The sequence below is a fragment of the Gymnodraco acuticeps genome, unplaced genomic scaffold (assembly GCF_902827175.1).
Source record: "Gymnodraco acuticeps unplaced genomic scaffold, fGymAcu1.1, whole genome shotgun sequence".
Lineage (NCBI taxonomy): Eukaryota > Metazoa > Chordata > Actinopteri > Perciformes > Bathydraconidae > Gymnodraco > Gymnodraco acuticeps.
The window spans coordinates 341692-361760 of NW_022990341.1; the positions used below are offsets into that span (position 1 = coordinate 341692).

A 20069-nucleotide genomic window follows, 5' to 3' on the forward strand; every position below is an offset into this window, starting at 1 on the left:
GCAGTAGACAAAAGGCGTTGCGATAGCAACACGTCATGTTTACGCTGCATTTTCTATGAGGTACATATTACCCGCTGGCGGATATAGGTATAAATGGCAATTTATTTGGCAATTTTTTTCAATCTGACTTCATATTGACAATTTTTAACAACAGAGGGTGCTACATAACACACTTTCAGGAAAAGTCACGGACTGGGAGACTTGAAAAAAGTTTTTATTAGACTTGAAAAAAAGTGACACACAATCAAAAAACAGCTGCGGGTAAAATTGACCCATTGGTGGTTCTAGTGTTAAACAAGTCGATTTCATTTTCAAAAAAGGCTAACTCACTATCTCTGATCAATCAGTTTATTTAAAGTGAATACTTTGTCTGAGGTCTTTTCGGGTGATGAAGTCATAAAATATTCATTTGAAAACCTTGATAGAAGCATTGAATACATAAAAATCATTTTGAACAGCTCTAGATTTGATGTTAAGGTTGCTGATACTCATCGTTTGCATATCTGGCTGAGCTGGCTGTCCAGTGTAAATATAGAGCTGAGGAACACAGAAGTTGAATCTCATATGATTTGTTTTACTAACCTGAATATCTGTCAGTGTAATTACTTCCTGTAGCGTCACAGTCCGTGTGACTCGGCCCTTTCCCTCCTCTCACTCCTCCTCATGGTGATTTGCTTTCTGCTTCATCTTTTCTCTGCATCCACACACCCATCACTCCTCTTTGTGTTGGCAGTTTGGTGCAGAAGGCTGTGATCAGGTGAGTGCCCCCCCCCCCCCCCCCCGGCTGCAGGACCGCGACTGCACATGGATTGTCTTTCTCTCTTAATAGATGTCTTGCTGCTCTCACTAACATAGATCTCAGTTATTTCTCATTTGCAGTTTGCCGTTCCTCCCTCTTTCTGCTCTTCTCTCTCATCGCATTTTTCAATCCTTATCATTGTAGCGTTTGACCTAGTATGATTCAGGGTGTTTCTCAATGTCAAGGAAGGATGCTCCAGAGCCACTATTTCAAGGACGTCATCGAGTCCCGCCGAAGGACTATTCCAAAGGCCAGGCTCCTTGGAATTCTACCTAGCCCGTCGTCCTTCATAGTGAGACATTTCGAGGTTGCACATGTGTATCCTCCGCGGTCTTAAAATCCCCACAATGCTTTGCGCACGGACCAATTTCCCAAAATCTGTGGCGGAATATTTAAGGCGGGGCCTCTCATATGACGCACACTTGCTCGCCTGTTCCACTCTTCGTTTTCGAATGCCAGGAAAGATTCTTGCCTAACTTCTGAAGGAAGTGACTCGGAAGACATGTCCTACCAAGGAAGCGTCCTCGACATTGAGAAACACCCATAGTATCCCTTTCCTCTTATCCTGCTTCTTATGTTAACATCTATAAGCTTGACAATATCAGCAGCATATCACATTTCCAAACAAACTGTTCTGTCAATGTTCTGTCCTTCAAAGAATATATATATACACATATATATATACACACAGTGAGGCAAAAAAGTATTTAGTCAGCCACCAATTGTGCAAGTTCTCCCACTTAAAAAGATGAGGCCTGTAATTTTCATCCTAGGTACACTTCAACCATGAGAGACAGAATGGGGGGAAAGAATCCAGAAAATCACATTGTAGGATTTTTAAAGAATTTATTTGCAAATTATGATGGAAAATAAGTATTTGGTCAATAACAAAAGTTAATCTCAATACTTTGTTATATACCCTTTGTTGGCAATGACAGAGGTCAAACGTTTTCTGTAAGTCTTCAGAAGATTTTCACACACTGTTGCTGGTATTTTGGCCCATTCCTCCATGCAGATCTCCTCTAGAGCAGTGATGTTTTGGGGCTGTCGCTGGGCAACACGGACTTTCAACTCCCTCCAAAGATTTTCTATGGGGTTGAGATCTGGAGACTGGCTAGGCCACTCCAGGACCTTGAAATGCTTCTTACGAAGCCACTCCTTCGTTGCCCGGGCGGTGTGTTTGGGATCATTGTCATGCTGAAAGACCCAGCCACGTTTCATCTTCAATGCCCTTGCTGATGGAAGGAGGTTGTCACTCAAAATTTCACGATACATGGCCCCATTCATTCTTTCCTTTACACGGATCAGTCGTCCTGGTCCCTTTGCAGAAAAACAGCCCCAAAGCATGATGTTCCCACCCCCATGTTTCCCAGTAGGTGTTCTTTGGATGCAACTCGGCATTCTTTCTCCTCCAAACACGTCTAGTTGAGTTTTTACCAAAAAGTTCTATTTTGGTTTCATCTGACCATATGACATTCTCCCAATCCTCTTCTGGATCATCTAAATGCTCTCTAGCAAACTTCAGGCGGGCCTGGACATGTACTGGCTTAAGCAGGGGGACACGTCTGGCACTGCAGGATTTGAGTCCCTGGCGGCGTAGTGTGTTACTGATGGTAGCCTTTGTTACTTTGGTCCCAGCTCTCTGCAGGTCATTGACTCGGTCCCCCCGTGTGGTTCTGGGATTTTTGCTCACCGTTCTTGTGATCATTTTGACCCCACGGGGTGAGATCTTGCGTGGAGCCCCAGATCGAGGGAGATTATCAGTGGTCTTGTATGTCTTCCATTTTCTAATAATTGCTTCCACAGTTGATTTCTTCACACCAAGCTGCTTACCTATTGCAGATTCAGTCTTCCCAGCCTGGTGCAGGTCTACAAATTTGTTTCTAGTGTCCTTTGACAGCTCTTTGGTCGTGGCCATAGTGGAGTTTGGAGTGTGACTGTTTGAGGTTGTGGACAGGTGTCTTTTATACTGATAACGAGTTCAAACAGGTGCCATTAATACAGTTAACAAGTGGAGGACAGAGGAGGCTCTTAAAGAAGAAGTTACAGGTCTGTGAGAGCCAGACATCTTGTTTGTTTGTAGGTGACCAAATACTTATTTTACAGAGGAATTAATTCATTACAAATCCTACAATGTGATTTCCTGGATTCTTTCCCCCCATTCTGTCTCTCATAGTTGAAGTGTACCTAGGATGAAAATTACAGGCACATTTCAAGGTCCTGGAGTGGCCTAGCCAGTCTCCAGATCTCAACCCCATAGAAAATCTTTGGAGGGAGTTGAAAGTCCGTGTTGCCCAGCGACAGCCCCAAAACATCACTGCTCTAGAGGAGATCTGCATGGAGGAATGGGCCAAAATACCAGCAACAGTGTGTGAAAACCTTGTGAAGACTTACAGAAACTGCACAATTGGTGGCTGACTAAATACTTTTTTGCCCCACTGTATATATATAAAAATATTTATCTTAAAATAATATATATCTTTGATAAGACTTTTAGGGTTTCATAGTAAACGAGATAAAACATTTTAACTGGCTGCTGCTGATGTTCTCACGGCTTAACTCTTTCCCAACCTGTCCTCCTGGAAAAGGCTCTTCAAAGCATTTTGGCTCTTGCATTTCTTCCATCAGCCTTGAGTTGCTTTTAGGAAACAGAACCCAGGGGTTGGGTACTATAATAATTTTGCTTACAATTCCCAGATCCTCCTCAGTTCGGCAGACTTGCCTCCAAATTCTCACCAGATGTTTTTTAAGTGGATACTTGCCTTCCCTTGGCTGAAATAAAAAGCACATGTCCCTTTAGACAAAAGCTATGCAGCTAGCTTTTAGTACATTATTTCACAATTGTGTTTAAAGGTGCGGTAGATAATTCACTTCAGAAACACTTTTTGTTATGTTCCATGGAATGCTCTTAACATCCCGATAGCAATGAATACATGAAATGCTTTGACAATAAATACATTAAAAAAAAAAGTCATCTCTGGAAGCCGTGGCGCTGTAAAAAGCACGACCAAGCCACGACCGAGCCACGACCAATCATCTGAGCCGGCCCGGCTAAAGTAACTGGATGGCCTACCTGCCTGTCAGCCTTCCATCTGTGCACAAACTGATCCCGTGCCCTCATTGGTCATGTGCGCGTTCGTGTGTGTTGGAGGAGGGGCTCTGTAAGGAAGTCTGAAGGAAGAGGCAGTTTTTTTTCGGCTCCGTACTTTCAAATTGTAGCGCACTCGAGCTGGTTTCTCCACTCTTACCTACACTACCTTTAATTGGTATGGGTTAAACTCATGGGTAAGACTAAGAAATCGAGAAGAGTGGAGATTATGCATTAGTTATTATAAACTGTCACTGTGAAATGTCGAACATACGTTTCTGTCATGGCTTTCTTTTGCTAAAGTTCCTTCGATTTAAACAAACAAAAACAAAAAACGCTAACCCAACTAACTCGGGTAACTATTTATTTGAAGCTAAAAGAATAAATACATCTTTAATCAAGACATAAAAGAATAACTATCCAAGTCTGGGCAATTGACATGGAGCTGTGTGCCTCTAGATAATAACCAGCAGGGGGCTATACTGCACGTTATTGCTTTAAGGGCCAGCCTTTGAAAACAAATGTTCAGAATCAGAAACAGGTTTATTGCCAGGTAGGTTCACACATACGAGGAATTTGACTTGATGTCATGGTGCATACATCAAATATAAAACAAGAAATCTTTAAAGACACTGCAATAAAATATAGTTAAATAGCAATAAATTAAAGCAGTAATTTACATGGAAATAGAATGCTATCAATGAATTATAGAATATGAAATAAGAAATATGTGCAGTATGAACATTGTGTGCATTAATGTAATGCATGTAGAGACTACGTTGTGGCAGAGGTAAGTGTCAGTGGGGGGGCCGGGCCTTGTTTAAGACGCCGGTAGCGGAGGGGAAGAAACTGTCAGGTGGCGAGAGGTTTTGGTCCTGATGGAGCGTTGACAGGTGTTATCAGTTTAATGTGGAGGAATGTATTGGTGTCGTTTCTAGATGGAGTCCCAGTGCTTTACCCCTGCCAGAGGAATGGCTTAACGCTTTGAATGGGCCTTGGCTGCTGCACAGTACAGAATATGTGACTGAAAACAGAGTTTTGCTGCACCCCACAACCCCTGTCCACCTTTATTCTAACAGATTACTACTACAAAATAATACATGAAGATGTAAAAATGTGTTTTACATGATCGCACTAACCCCAGGCAAACCGTATGTCGTAATTTAAACAAAGTGTGTCTGTGCCTTTTTTTGTTTGCCCAGGCCACTTGCGGACAGTGAGAAGCTGCCCGTCAGGTCACACCGTGCTGCGGAGGTTCTGAAAAGCCCGACTGAAGATGTAGAAGCAGAGAGGACCGTCGTCTCACAGGAGCCCAAGAAGAAGAGCAGCAAAGAAAAGAAAGAGAAGAAGAAGGATAAAGACCGGAAGGTGAGGCGGAAATGTCAACAGGGCTGTGCTCCTTTTCTTCCTGGAAACCACTGTAACCTCATTCTGTCTCGCTGATGAGACTGCGGGTGTTTCTCAATGTCGAGGAAGGCTGCTCCAGAGCCACTATTTCAAGGATGCTACGTTGTCGAGTCCCGCCGAGAGATTTCGAGGCTGCACATGTTTCTCCGTGGTCTTAAAATCCCCACAATGCTTTGCGCACGGGCCAATTTCCCAAATCTTTGGCGGAAATCGCGCTCCATTTAAGGCGGGACTATTTTTTGACTCGTGTTTTTGTGTCTAAATGGATAATTTGGACAAGAACATTTAGAATTTTCCCCCAAATGCTACTTTATTTTTTAACAAATACATGTTAAGTTGATTTAGTTTTTTTACAAAGACATTTTATTTAGATTTTATTTACAAATTGATTTGAATTTATACATATTTTATACAAGTACATTTTAGTGTATTTTTCTATTTTCACCAATACATTTTATGGTTTTGTTTTTCAGAAGAAAAAAATATATATATTTTTGTATCAACAAATACATGTTATGGTATTTCTGTATTTAAAAAAAATATATATATATATATTAATTAAATTAAAACAAATACATGTTATGGTATTTCTGTATTTAAAAAAAAATATATATATATTAATTAAATTAAAACAAATACATGTTATGGTATTTCTGTATTTAAAAATATATATTAATTAAATTAAAACAAATACATGTTATGGTATTTCTGTATTTAAAAAAATATATATATATGAAGTAATTAAATTAAAACAAATACATTTATTGGTATTTAGAATTTTTTTTCATTTCATTTAATCGTTTATTTGAACCGGGACAGTGCACATCGATGAACACTTTAAAACAAAACAATGCTTACAGGCGTAAATGAGCCGGATTTTAGCTTTAAGCTAATTTCCATCCGCAGTCCCCTCACATACAACATACAAGAACATGACATTTATATACATAGCAAAAATAAATACATGACATGCAGAAAGAGCATGAGCAGCATACAAGCATTTATCACATGGCAGTACAATGTAGCAGCTATATAAAGTGCAAGATAAGATAAAAGTGCTACATGAAGTGCAAGAGGAGATACCCCTGTGTTAAAGTGCATTTAGCGGTGATTACACGTCTGTTTGTTGCTCAACCATTCTTTAAGTTGTCCTTTAAAACTATTGAGAGTGGGACCATCCCGTATCTCAGTAGGGAGACTATTACTGTATTTAAAAAAAATATGAAGTAATTAAATTCTAAATGTAGTCTCGCTGATGAAACAGCTTCTTTAGACCAGTAAATCACATTTATGGTGCGGGGGGGAAAACAAGAAGCTGTCAACCATTGTAAAGTGATGAGTCAGAGGGGGTGGTTCTCGGTAAACCGTTTCGTGACACAGAGCTGAATTTATTCTCCTGTTTTCTTGCAGAAGAGCAAAGAAGAGAAGAAGAAGAAGAAGCACAAACATGAAGACAAGGGGGAGGATCTCCTCGGGGGTCAGGAGGACGAGCCTGTGGTCCAATCAGAAGAAACCAGTGTGGTGGCGGCTCCGCCCACATCCACCACCTCTGAGGTACGTCCTTACAAAAACTTAGAGGCAACACCTGTTACCACTTAGCAACGGAGCTTAATTCTAAGATCTGATTTGACCCAGAATTCTGATATCTGATCTAAAATGTACGGTGGCCCTGAAGTGCAAGTCAAAACAACATTTCAGAAAACACCACAACATTTCAGAAAACGCTACAGCATTTCAGACAACGCTTCAGTTTTTCAGAAAACGCTACAGCATTTCAGAAAACACTTCAACATTTCAGAAAACACTTCAACATTTCAGAAAACTCTACAGCATTTCAGAAAACACTTCAACATTTCAGAAAACTCTACAGCATTTCAGAAAACACTACAGCATTTCAGAAAACACTTCAACATTTCAGAAAACACTTCAACATTTCAGAAAACACTACAGCATTTCAGAAAACACTACAGCATTTCAGAAAACACTACAGCATTTCAGAAAATGCTACAGCATTTCAGAAAACACTTCAACATTTCAGAAAACACTTCAACATTTCAGAAAACACTTCAACATTTCAGAAAACACTTCAACATTTCAGAAAACACTTCAACATTTCAGAAAACACTTCAACATTTCAGAAAACTCTACAGCATTTCAGAAAACACTTCAACATTTCAGAAAACTCTACAGCATTTCAGAAAACACTTCAACATTTCAGAAAACACTTCAACATTTCAGAAAACACTTCAACATTTCAGAAAACACTACAGCATTTCAGAAAACACTACAGCATTTCAGAAAACACTACAGCATTTCAGAAAATGCTACAGCATTTCAGAAAACACTTCAACATTTCAGAAAACACTTCAACATTTCAGAAAACACTTCAACATTTCAGAAAACACTTCAACATTTCAGAAAACACTTCAACATTTCAGAAAACACTTCAACATTTCAGAAAACTCTACAGCATTTCAGAAAACACTTCAACATTTCAGAAAACTCTACAGCATTTCAGAAAACACTTCAACATTTCAGAAAACACTTCAACATTTCAGAAAACACTTCAACATTTCAGAAAACTCTACAGCATTTCAGAAAACCCTACAGCATTTCAGAAAACCCTACAGCATTTCAGAAAACACTTCAACATTTCATAAAACACTTCAGCATTTCAGAAAACCCTACAGCATTTCAGAAAACACTTCAACATTTCAGAAAACTCTACAGCATTTCAGAAAACACTTCAGCATTTCAGAAAACCCTACAGCATTTCAGAAAACACTACAACAACTCAGAAAACGCTGTGTGCTAACAGCTAACGGCTGATGTTTTGGGACATGTTGAGCGGGTGCTGACAAATCACGAAGCGTCATTTCTTGACTGGCAGCAAAAACAACCAATCACAGCAGTGCTTCTCTGGCTGGCTCTGTTCAATCACAAACAAGAAGTATTCTCCCTAAAGGAATACCCTTTCTGTAAAAGTTGAAATGCTGTGGTGTTTCCTGAAATGTTGAAGTGTTTCCTGAAATGTTGTAGGGTTTTCTGAAATGCTGTAGTGTTTCCTGAAATGTTGAAGTGTTTTCTGAAATGTTGAAGTGTTTTCTGAAATGTTGAAGTGTTTTCTGAAATGTTGAAGGGTTTTCTGAAATGTTGAAGTGTTTCCTGAAATGTTGAAGTGTTTCCTGAAATGTTGAAGTGTTTTCTGAAATGTTGAAGTGTTTCCTGAAATGTTGAAGTGTTTCCTGAAATGCTGTAGGGTTTTCTGAAATGTTGAAGTGTTTCCTGAAATGTTGAAGTGTTTTCTGAAATTCTGTAGGGTTTTCTGAAATGTTGAAGTGTTTCCTGAAATGCTGTAGGGTTTTCTGAAATGTTGAAGTGTTTCCTGAAATGTTGAAGTGTTTTCTGAAATGTTGAAGTGTTTCCTGAAATGCTGTAGGGTTTTCTGAAATGTTGAAGTGTTTCCTGAAATGTTGAAGTGTTTTCTGAAATGCTGTAGGGTTTCCTGAAATGTTGTAGGGTTTTCTGAAATGTTGTTTTGACTTGCACTTCAGGGCCACCGTAAAAATTCATGATAAAAAAATGGCTTTAGAACATCATAAAAAAATAGTCAACAGCTTCTGCTAAAAGGTAACATGCATACAGAAATCTTTGATAATTTTCATTGACTCAACGCTTCCATTGCTTCCTCCCAATCAGCTTTAGTGATCAAGTATCAGTTTCCCCGTGGCTGACTCGCCAAATACTTGATTTATTCATGAATTAGAACGGGTTAATGTCTGTATCCATTTTCATGAATAGTAGAAAGATACTGAGCCCGGTTGGCCCTCACCCCTCTCACCTCCTGGCACTCCTTCTCCCTCCCTCCCTCTTCTAGGTTTCGGATCTGGATTTCTGGCTCTCAAACGCTCCAGTGCCCTCTAACGCCCAGGTTGAGTCTCCCCCCTTGTTCCCTTGTTCCCTTGTTTCCTCCCTCCTCCCCTCATCTCCAAAGTTTCTCTTTCTCTCATTACTCAATTTTTTTATTGATCTACCTCATGTTGGTTTTAGCCTTATGTTCTCCCATTATCACCTCTTTATTTAGATCAGTTTTATTTCTTCAGCACTCCCCTTTTGACACGACTTGCTCTCTTTCACAGGTCACATAACACCTCTTTTTCATTCTCCAGCCTTTCCTCTGTTTTTCAGCATGTCTGTATTTATGTCAGTGTTCACGGTCTGTCTGTATTTGTCTCACGATGCCAGTGGTTCTCTCCCGCAGCTTTTTGTTTTTTTTTGTTCGCTGGGTGTCGTGTCGGTCGTGAAGTCAAACTAGAATTGGTTATTGTTGTGTTTGGTGGTGTCGACAAGTTAAGCGAGGAATGTGGCCTGAAGTCTGTTTACTTTTGTTCCTGTCGTCCCCACATGTGTCCTCTGACTGCTTCTACCACGATCCCATGTGGGGTCATCTTTGTTTCTGTTCGACCTTTTGAGTGTCACGACTGCGAAATCTCAACATTTGGGCTAGTTAAAGCTGCCCTGTAAATATTTTTGACCACTATTAGTGCTACTGAGCAACTTGTTGAGTGAGTCCACATTTTGTTTGTCCTGGCGGAGAATTCCAGCTATTCTGCTGATCAACAGTTGACTGCAGTAATCCAGCAAAAGACAAATGAAGAAGAGAAATAATGTTAAAAAGTGAACATCCATGTAAACAATTCACGATTAAAGATATTTTTGAAAATCGGATTTGCAGTAGTTGAAAAGAAAGAAATTAATTGAGGACGTTTGTAAGACCTCAATATTTCACAAAATACCTTTGGTTTAGATTTTAGTCTTACCTTAACACTCACAAAATTAGAACAATTTTATTACTTGACTTTTATTAAGAGAAAATGTCTGCCATTTTAATATTTTGGAAAATCACTTTTTTAAAACCTATGGAGAGGGCCAGGCTAGCTATATCCCCTTATTTCCAGTATTGATGCTAAGCTATGCTAACAGACTGCTATCTCCACCTATTGATTTTCTAATTTAACACTCAACAATAAAATATTAAGCAAATTCACCGAAAAAAGGTCACACTATTCCTTTTATCATTCCCCCTAGTGTGACTTTTGACACAGATTAGTTCAGATTTCTCTGGACAAATCAGAGAATTCAGGCATGTGAGGACCAGGTCTTTCGTTGAATTGTGAGAGCACTAAAAGCACTTTTGACCCTGAAACATGACCCTTTAAAGACATGCCTTGACATGTCTGTGTGTTAGACTTGTTTTCATATTGGTTGTCACAGTTGCATAAGAGATCAGATATTGACCCGCAGGCAGCTCACAATAGCATTGACTGTATGTAGGTTGTCACGAGGATCCTGTAAATCAGGACCTTTATTCTGTTAGCAACTGCTAGTGATATCCAACAGAACCAAACAAAGCCACTGCACATGTGTAGAGACCTACAGACATAACATAGTTGTTTCTCAGACAGGCACTTTTGTGATTTAGCTCTTTCCTGGTTAGTAGTATTGCATGTGACGCACTTCTTTTAACAAATCAGGTTTACGTTTGTGATGTCACAACTCGTAGGGTAGCTGATCAAAAATAACTTTCTTAATGAATGAGTGCACTCCCTAACTTCACTTAACCTCAATCAACTCCAAAGTGGCACCAAAGTGTCTGTGTTTAAATGCTTTGGTTTCTCCCTGCTAACCCTGTGGTGTGTGTTTATGGTGGTGTGTGTGAAAACAGGAAGCAGCACCAGTAGCAGCAGCAGCAGCAGCAGACCCTGTGCCTGAGGCGGCCTCTGGAGCGGCGCCAGACTCCGAGCCTGAAGAGCCCAAAGACACCGAGGCGGAGGAGACGGTGAGTCACTAATGACGAGGCGATAATTAGGAAGTGGAGAGTTTGGCTGCTATGCTGCAGATCCCAGATCTCAGTGGCCTGACAGGATGCAGCACACTGGCTTCTTTTCATTCTCACTTTTGTGTGAATGAAGTACCACAGACCTGCCAGTTCCTATGTGGTCTTCTCATTAAAGGTGGGGTAGGTAAGTCACTTCAGAAACACTTTTTGTTATATTCCATGGAATGCTCTTAACGTCCCGATAGCAATGAATATATGAAATGCTTTGATAATAAATACATAAATAAATGTAATCTGTGGAAGCCGTGGCGCTGTAAAAAGCACGACCAATCATTTTAGCCGGCTAAAGTAACTGGATGGCCTACCTGCCTGTCAGCCTTCCATCTGTGCACAAACTTATCTCGTGCCCTCATTGGTCATGTGCGCGTTCGTGTGTGTTGGAGGAGGGGCTCTGTAAGGAAGTCTGAAGGAAGGGGCAGATTTTTTTCGGCTGCGTACTTTCACATTGTAGCGCACTCGAGCTGGTTTCTCCATTCTTACCTACCCTACCTTTAAGAGTGTAAAAAATATATTAAAAAAAGTGAAAGGCTACAACAAAATGTTAAGATAGCAAGCAAGACGGAACAAAACTAGGCACACATGAAGGCAAACGTAAATAAAAATGCGAGAAAATGCATCGAAAGAAGAAAACAGATAATTAAGTAATAAGCAAAAAATACATACATTTAAAAAAAGAAAAGTGTTTTGTTCGAGTGTCTGAGATCAGAAAGAAGCTCAAAACATTTTTGAGAAAACACCTGCTTTACATTTCTGAGGAATGTTTCTACACATTAAATAACCAATTCAACCTCGTAGCATTTCTAATAAATTCTGTCCTTTTTCATTGTGTGTTTTCGATGATAAGAAATCCTCCAAACACAAGAAGAAGAAGCAGAAAAAGGAGAAGGAAGAGAAGGAAAAGAAAAAGAAGAAGAAGCATCATCACCATCATCGCCACAGTGACGCAGGAGGGGAGGAGTCGGTGCAGAACGGCACCGTGGAGGAGGAGGAAGAGCCGCTGCCGGTCAGTGTCATCAACAGCTTTACCTCAACCAGCACTGGGAATGATAACCTTTAGCTCACTCAGCATAGCATGTTTTTATTTAATGATCGGGGATAACAAGTCACTGACATCACAAGTCACACACTTAGCTAATAAACGCAACATTGTTTATCATGACTCTGATCTGTGCTTCTTTACTGCAACGTCTTTACTAAACCCCCTGACCGCTACAACACACACACACACAGACACACACACACACACACAGACACACAGACACACCGTGTGAAGCAGCTCCTGTTGCCTAGTTAGCATACAGAGCGACAGAGAATGCCTGATCTGACCTGAGCTCCTCTCTCCTTTCAGCCCATGTCCAATTACTGCCTGCTGGCGGAGAACTCCTACATCAAGATGGTGAGTGATGTCGAGATGCTGCTGAAAGAGGGACTTTACCACTGGGCTCGGGAAATTCAGTTTTTTACGTATGACACAATGTGGGTCACATAAACATTTAATCAGCTAGTTTAAATTGGGATATCCAAAGCTTTTCTGAGCATGTTCAGATTGGGCAGTGCTTTTCTACCTGATGTAATGATGTTTACAATATAGAGCAATAAGAAAAGGATTGCTTTGTTTGCCAGATAACACACACTTTTTATTTGTGTGTTGTTTTTTACGTCTGATTGCCCTCATTTGATGTTTGCCCTTAATAGAAGACATTGTCAACTGCTTATCTCTGCAATAGAAAAAACAAGTAAAAGGTTATTTCCCTCAGGGATTCCAACAAAATGAGGAGGGGATTCCCTAGATTAATAGAAAAATGTTTGCTCCTGTGCATAATAATAATATATATAATAATAATAATCATCACCACATATTTAAATGTGCACTGCACACATTAAAACTTCCCCGCTTCTCCAAAAGTAGCCAGATTAAAAAAACGTCCACAAACTCGTAATCATTTATAATTGAGTCCTCTACTGATGACGTAACGAGTGAAATATACTTAAGTGGCTTCTATCAAATAAAAAACTAAGTATGCAGGTCTTTGATTTTCTCTCCCTCTCTTTAAAGATGTTGGAGGATGCTGATCAGGTACTGGTTGAAGTTCTGTCAGTGGCAGAATCTAAATAAAACTCCTTTCTAGATGTGTTTCTCTCTGTTCGTGTTGCTCTTCACAGACACACTAAGTTACTGTCTCTGAAAATGGTTCTTTCTCCGTGTGACTGGTTTTCTTGGAAACATCAATGTGTGGTGATGGCTTTGTGAATCAGATTTGCTGTGTTTACTGTGTGTTTCTTTGTAAATAATCATGGCTCAGTGAAATACATGAGAGTAACAAATGCATCACTTCCGGTGATGCTCTGCCCACTTTTTGGGGGAAATAAAGCTGTCATTTGAATGGCGGTCAATACAAATTCTGAAGTTTTTGCCAATCCGATCAGAAATGTAAGAAAACCGTGGATTTGTGGATCTTCAAAGAGCCCGATTACAATGGCCAGACAGGCAAACAATTACATTAAATCATTGGAAATCCAAGATCGGGCTCGACATATGGTTAAATATAGCAGTAGGCGATCGATGTCCACAGATGAGAGTAACATCTATGTCACTTTACGGCCACGCCCACTTTTGGGGGAAACCAACGCCGGTGAAAATTACAGCGTCGCCTACTGATTTTAATTTAACCATATATCGAGCCCGATTGTCGATTTCCAAAAAATACCGCCATTCAAATGACAGCTTTATTTTCCCCAAAAAATGGGCGGGGCCATAATTTTCGCCCGGAAGTGACGTAGGTGTTACTCTCATCTATACATGGAGAGGGGCTTAGAGACAGCTGATCAGTCTTTCCTCATGCAAATAAATGTATTATGTGATAATAATAATAATAGAAAGGTTTCCTCCCACAAAGGTGAACGACATCCAGGGAAATCTGCAGGACGGCAGTCAGGTGGTGGTGTCGGTAATCTTTGAAAACAAGTGTGAGAGCTTCCTGAAATCCATGGAGTTCAACGTCCTGGACTCTCTGAACTCCAAGCTGCAGAGACCGGAGGGCTCGGGCGCACACGACGCCCTCTCCGTGCCCTTCCAACTCCCACCTGGTCAGTGAGCATCTGAAATGTAGAAATAGGTCTAAGGACAAGAAGCATTCGTTTCACTAAATCACTGACTGCCTAGGGAGGTGTTGTTGATTTTAAAAGGTATCGACACTTTTAATAAACAGTTGGCATATATCTTAGGACTTCATTTGTTTCTGTAAAGATACCTTTTTAAAGTTTTCAAATTTGAATGATACATAATAATAATAATAATACCAAAACATGTTTTAAATGGTTTCATTAAAATAAAAGTAATGCTAATCTTTAATGCAATATTCACATTTACATAATTTGCTCAAAACTCATTGGTTAATGCAAATATCCTGCAGTTATTGAGTTCACTATTTGGGTTTATTGTACAGTTTCACCAAATGTTTAGTGCCGTCAAGGTTGCATTGACTTATAAAGGGGCCACTTAATTGAAAGGGTTGGGAATCAGTACCCTAAAATATAAACATGTCACTGTATTCACTGTAGTTCTCTAAAGTTGTGTCGGTTCTCAATTTAATAAAAACCTCACTTTGGGTTGTTTCGTAAAGTCTGATCACTTATCCGTGAACTCTTCTCTGTGCTTCAGGGGTTTCCAACGAGGCGCGGTTTGTCTTCACCATGCAGAGCATCGTGATGCCACAGAAACTGAAGGGAACCCTCACCTTCATCGTCAAGGTGTGAAGAAAGAACAAATACACTGGAAAATATAAAAAATATCTATTCCTGAAAACAAACATGATCTGTTTTGGTAGCATACATAGCATGGCTTCTATAAAGTGTTGTTAAACTGTCCGTGCTTTTTTTCTTTAACGCTCTGATATGTTCGATTTTTAAGAAGCATTTTCAACGCAGTAGTTTACAGAAGCTGTGTACTTCAAGGGATCCTAACCAGCTATACGTTTCATTTTGGTAACTAACGCTTTCCCCCAGAGCTCTCTGCAGGCCCCTCCGGCCAGAAGAGCATCGTTAAAGTGCCACGTTGCTTTCTCATTGATGATCTGTTCTTGTTGTTCCCGCAGAATGAGGACTCCTCCACTCACGAGAAACTGGAGTTCAAACTGCACTTTACCTGCACCTCCTACTTAATCACTACTCCCTGCTACAGGTTAGTTTGTTAAGTGTCACACAGAATTACAACCAACATTACAAAGGAGGAAAAACTTAATTCTGACCATTTTTTGCATTCTTCATAGACTCCTTAAAGCCGTCTTTAAAATAAACTTGAAGGGTTGGCCGTTTTGCTTCAGGACAGTGCTTGTTGAGAGCCTAAAATGTCAATGCAAAACATTTGAAATGTATGATTGACTGTGACACTAGAGGAAAAGTCAGTCGGTGGTCAACCACAATTATCATCTGAAGATAATTAAACAATGCCACAACTATAATAGAGATCTGGGTATTGGTTCCTGAGTTGTCTTAGCTCTTCCTCAAGTATGAATTGAATACTGAATTGATTTTGTTTTGTTTGTCCAGTGATGCATTCGCTAAGTTGCTTGAGTCGGGCGACCTGAAGTGCAGCTCCGTCAAACTGGAAGGAATCAGCATGCCCTTCCACCACCTCCTGGCCAGGATCTGCTTCCACCACCATTTCTCTGGTACACACACACACACACACACACACACACTCTCTCTCTCTCTCCTCTCTCTCTCTCTCTCTCTCTCTCTCTCTCTCTCTCTCTCTCTCTCTCTCTCTCTCTCTCTCTCTCTCTCTCTCTACACACACACCAGGACATTTCATATTTATCCAGAGATATAAACAGTTGTCTTTATACACAGAGGTACCAGACTTTAATTGTACACATACAGAATAAAAAAAGTGTTTTGTGGTGGTTTAGTGGAAGACTATTAATCTCATTATTGCTATTTTTAACTAATCACTATCGACCAAATAAGCAAACATAGACAATACCAACAATATTAGTCTTAAATAAATAGTAATTTCCTGTTCATTTATTGGGTGACTCTATTATAATTAGTCAGTTTGGGTATTTTTCAGATGTAAAAAAAACAACAATGTAGCCACTATATTTCTACCATCGGCTGCCATGCTTTCCAAAATTCAGCATCAAGCATGGAGAATGAATCCTGTCTGTAAACCACTAGTTTGGTTTATTTATGGTTTGTGGTAAACCGTGTATATAACAAGAAACACTAAGAATATTCAGATCACATGCAGAGTGTTTCTGACCCGTTTCTGTTTGCATGGTTCAGTTGTGGAGAGGATCGACTCCTGTGCCTCCATGTACAGCAGATCTATCCAGGGTCACCACGTCTGTCTGCTGGTCAAAACTGTGAGTGAACCAAAGAACCTTTTGTCCTCTGCAAATTCTGATTTTCATAACCTATAATTGTGGTTTCCTTTTAAAGTAAACTTAGATTGTGAGCTTGATTCTCTCTCTCCTCCCAGTCCGAGCAGACGGTGTCCATTGACGCTAAATGTGACGAGCCGACGCTGCTCGGGAATGTGCTGGATGAGATCAAGCAGACCTTCTCTCAGTGCTGATTGTGTCCGACAGCCCCAGGGTGCCCCCCCCCGACCTCTCCATGCCACCCCCCCCCCCGCTGCAACACAACATAATCATGTTACGAAACACTGCGGCTGGCACTTCCAGTATCGCCCTATTTATTAGTCCTCAGATTCGCAAGATTTCTATCCCCTTACCTCCTTCTTTTCACTCTGTTGTTGCGCTGAGCTCTTTGGTCACTCCCAACACTCGATGTTGTTTTACAGACTCACTGTGTACATGCGCCCGTCTTCAACGCACTTTCATCTTTACCTACTGGTTCCCTCTGACTGTAATGAGCTCCTTTTTCTGGATGCCCTGTGTCCTCTGCTCCTTCCTGTGTTCCTACACTCTGTCGGCAATTCACTCTGTGACAGTCATGTAATGTAACGTTGAGAACTGGACTTTTGCTGTTGATGGTTGAAATGTGATTTTACTGTTTTGCGGTTATTTTTTTTGTCTTTTGGTTTGTCTCTTTTTATTTGTCTGAAACCTGTCTGCGCCTTTGTCTCGCCCCTTTTCTCTCTGCCCTCTCCACATCAGTGTTCGTGCTGCTCAGCTTTGTAGACCTTGTGACGGACGTTTCTCAAACTGGAAAATGGGGACTCTAACCTCCTCACAGTAGTGTGGAGATGTAACCAAAGCTACATATAAGGCATGGATTTTAAACTTCTTTCAGAGCCGTTGCCCTACTTGCCTTTTGGCAAGGCTCATAGCAGATCTGCTGGTGTTAGTTCAACACAATCCTTGTGATTAGTACAGTAGATGAGTGGTTTTGCTCTCTGCCTTAGATGTGCAGTCTGACCTACAAGAGCCCCCCCTCTCTACCCAGTTGATCTGCTCCCTAACCAACTATGCTAAGCTGCAGTTTGACCCCCTAAGAACTTCCAACATGTCATTCCTCTCTAAAATCAAAGGTGAAGGTATCAACAATAATTACATTTAACCCCAGAGTAGAAGTGAGTAGTCTAACATGAGTTTTCTGGACAGTCCCACCTTCATCAGCCGCCTCTTCAACTCACAGATGGATTTGTCAGTTAAATAGAATATGTTATTTTACTGTAATACCCAGAAGGATACTGTTATTTCTATGAAACTGATATGGTGCTGAGGGCCTTCATTTGCACCACGTGGTAAAGTTAGGGACAGAATAATCTGGCATGAAGCGAGCTGCCCATGTTACATCGCTGTACTTCCTCCTTTCTATGGGATTTGACTGGCTAAGAGATGAGAAAGTTACACTAAAAACCTGTCTTAAATGTTAAACCATTCAGGTTGCAAGTTGTTCTCTGTAAGCAGAAACTGCTAAATGGTTTCAGGTTACTTTTCAATCAGTATTAGGCAACATGGCTGCCAAGGAAAGGGAGCCTCCACCCTGTAAACAGCAGCTCCGTCTGTCTTCATGTGGAATTATGTGAGACATTTACACCTGTGCCACTTTGACTAGCATCGCAGTAGCAATGTTTCCTTTCCCTTCAGAAACTGCCTTGCTGTTTTTTTGTGCATTGACATTATGATAAACATGAATGGGCCATTTTTTTATTTTTAAATGGCTACCTCTTGTTAATCTCTCAGAGGTACTTGTGATGTTTTACTTCATGTCTGAGGTCACTACCCGGTCCAGCACGACTTAACCTTGTAGTAGCAAGATAAAAACTGTCAGGCCCTCTTCATATCTGTCTGCTATTGTAGATAACGACTATGATAATGATGTATGTGACCTTCAGGTCAGCCATTCCATGAGATCTTCTGTCCTGTAGTTGAGTCTGAATGCTGAATTGATCCGCTGTATTTCAAGACTGTCTATAGAAAATAAGTATGTATGTATTCCCTGTTCCTGAAAATGACTGATATAAGAGAACCTGAAAAAAACAAACAATTCCCCTAATCATCCATTGTCCTGATTCTGATCATTATCCTGTGCATATTTGATTAAAATGTGTATATTGCATGATTAGGAATGTACACTTTTTATTTCTGACATGCTTACAAAGAGAAACTTGTCATTCCAGTTTGTCCTTTTTCTTTATAGTTTTTTTTTTAAAGAAGTTTACTTAACCATTCTCTATTTTTGATGGTATTGTGTTTTTATCTACAAGTTCAGACAATTAAAAAGAAAAAAAGTTATATCGTTGAATGTTTTAAATTATTAAACACAGGGGAAGGAAGGGGGTTATAGTTGGTGTCATTACACTAAGGGCATGGGGCACCCTATAATAAGTGGAATAGAACAGGTCATGTGAAGCAGTGTACTGAGAGGCAACCCACTCTGTCTTAATTTTCTGTTGGTTCAGTTGTAGTGAGTTATAATACCAAGTTTGGTTTGTGACATTGAAATATACTCTGGTATGACTCTGACTTTGGAAGGTCCTGTCTTTTTATTTCTCCATATTCCATTATCAAGCTGTACAATGTAAAATGTTTTAAAGGGTACAACATAAATTATCTACATTCCCTTTAAAGAAAGTCCACCCAAATTAAAAAAATAAAGGCTTTAAGAAGCTTCTCTTGTACTTTTTGTGTTTTTGTGATCCACATATATATTAATAATCTACTGTTTGAACAGATTGCTCACATAATAATGCGTGTGTTCAGGTGTGGTGTTTTTGTATATTTTAATATGTATATCACAGAGAGAATGTAACTTGGCACATTATCACTCAAATGTGTGATTACTTAGAGATCTAGCTGCATTGCTTTAAACGTCAATTCCCAGAATGCCTTGCGTGTAAGCAGAAGTAATCGACCCCCATAATGACTGACAGCGAGCAGCTGAGTTTAGTAAAGTTCAGCTAACAAAGCCGAGAGTTTTCCTTTTTTATAGATGTATGTAGAATTAGTTTATCTAACTTTAAATGTTGCTTGGACCACCTTTTGTATGTGTGATAGAAACAACACTCAATCGAAGAACCGTGCTAGCTTTCGTTAGCATCACTAACAAGCTAACCAAACTGGGTTTCCTGTGTTTGCTTTCAAAATAAAAGCTTGTGAATGTAATATATTTTTGAGAATAGGTTCATTTTCAGGTGCAAGTAATTTGGCATCTTTCACTAGGGGATGCCTTTTATCTAGACTAGAGCTTAGTTCCAACAGAACAGCAATTCATTTGAAACTAAAAAGAGAATACATACAACTGGGGTTTAGATATTTAGATAGACTGATGATAGATACTTCATTCATCCCAAATGTGGTTTGTGGGTATTGTCAAGCATTACACACGAGTTACAATTTAACATCCAAAGTGCATTTCGGAGCTGTATAATGTGTTCCACGTGTTCCAACTTGTTATTGCTATTT

The 20069-nt window shown here is 40.0% G+C and overlaps 1 protein-coding gene across 9 annotated transcripts in view; it reads left to right on the forward strand.

Annotated features, from left to right (window-relative positions):
- The window catches only part of ap3d1 (adaptor related protein complex 3 subunit delta 1), a 43255-nt gene extending 23970 nt beyond the window's left edge, over window positions 1-19285 (forward strand). The window contains exons 22-35 of one of the 9 annotated variants that reach the window (XM_034223493.1): window positions 734-757; window positions 5090-5255; window positions 6705-6848; window positions 9172-9225; window positions 11020-11133; window positions 12038-12196; window positions 12542-12589; window positions 13220-13270; window positions 14091-14280; window positions 14855-14943; window positions 15288-15373; window positions 15742-15863; window positions 16480-16559; window positions 16676-19285. In XM_034223493.1, the coding sequence (XP_034079384.1) occupies window positions 734-757; window positions 5090-5255; window positions 6705-6848; window positions 9172-9225; window positions 11020-11133; window positions 12038-12196; window positions 12542-12589; window positions 13220-13270; window positions 14091-14280; window positions 14855-14943; window positions 15288-15373; window positions 15742-15863; window positions 16480-16559; window positions 16676-16771 (1423 nt within the window). In that variant the 3' untranslated portion in view covers window positions 16772-19285. The remainder of the gene's footprint in view (window positions 1-733; window positions 758-5089; window positions 5256-6704; window positions 6849-9171; window positions 9226-11019; window positions 11134-12037; window positions 12197-12541; window positions 12590-13219; window positions 13271-14090; window positions 14281-14854; window positions 14944-15287; window positions 15374-15741; window positions 15864-16479; window positions 16560-16675) is intronic. The other 8 variants (XM_034223497.1, XM_034223494.1, XM_034223499.1 and 5 more) reach the window with 8 other exon arrangements.
- The last annotated feature ends 784 nt before the right edge of the window (window positions 19286-20069 follow it).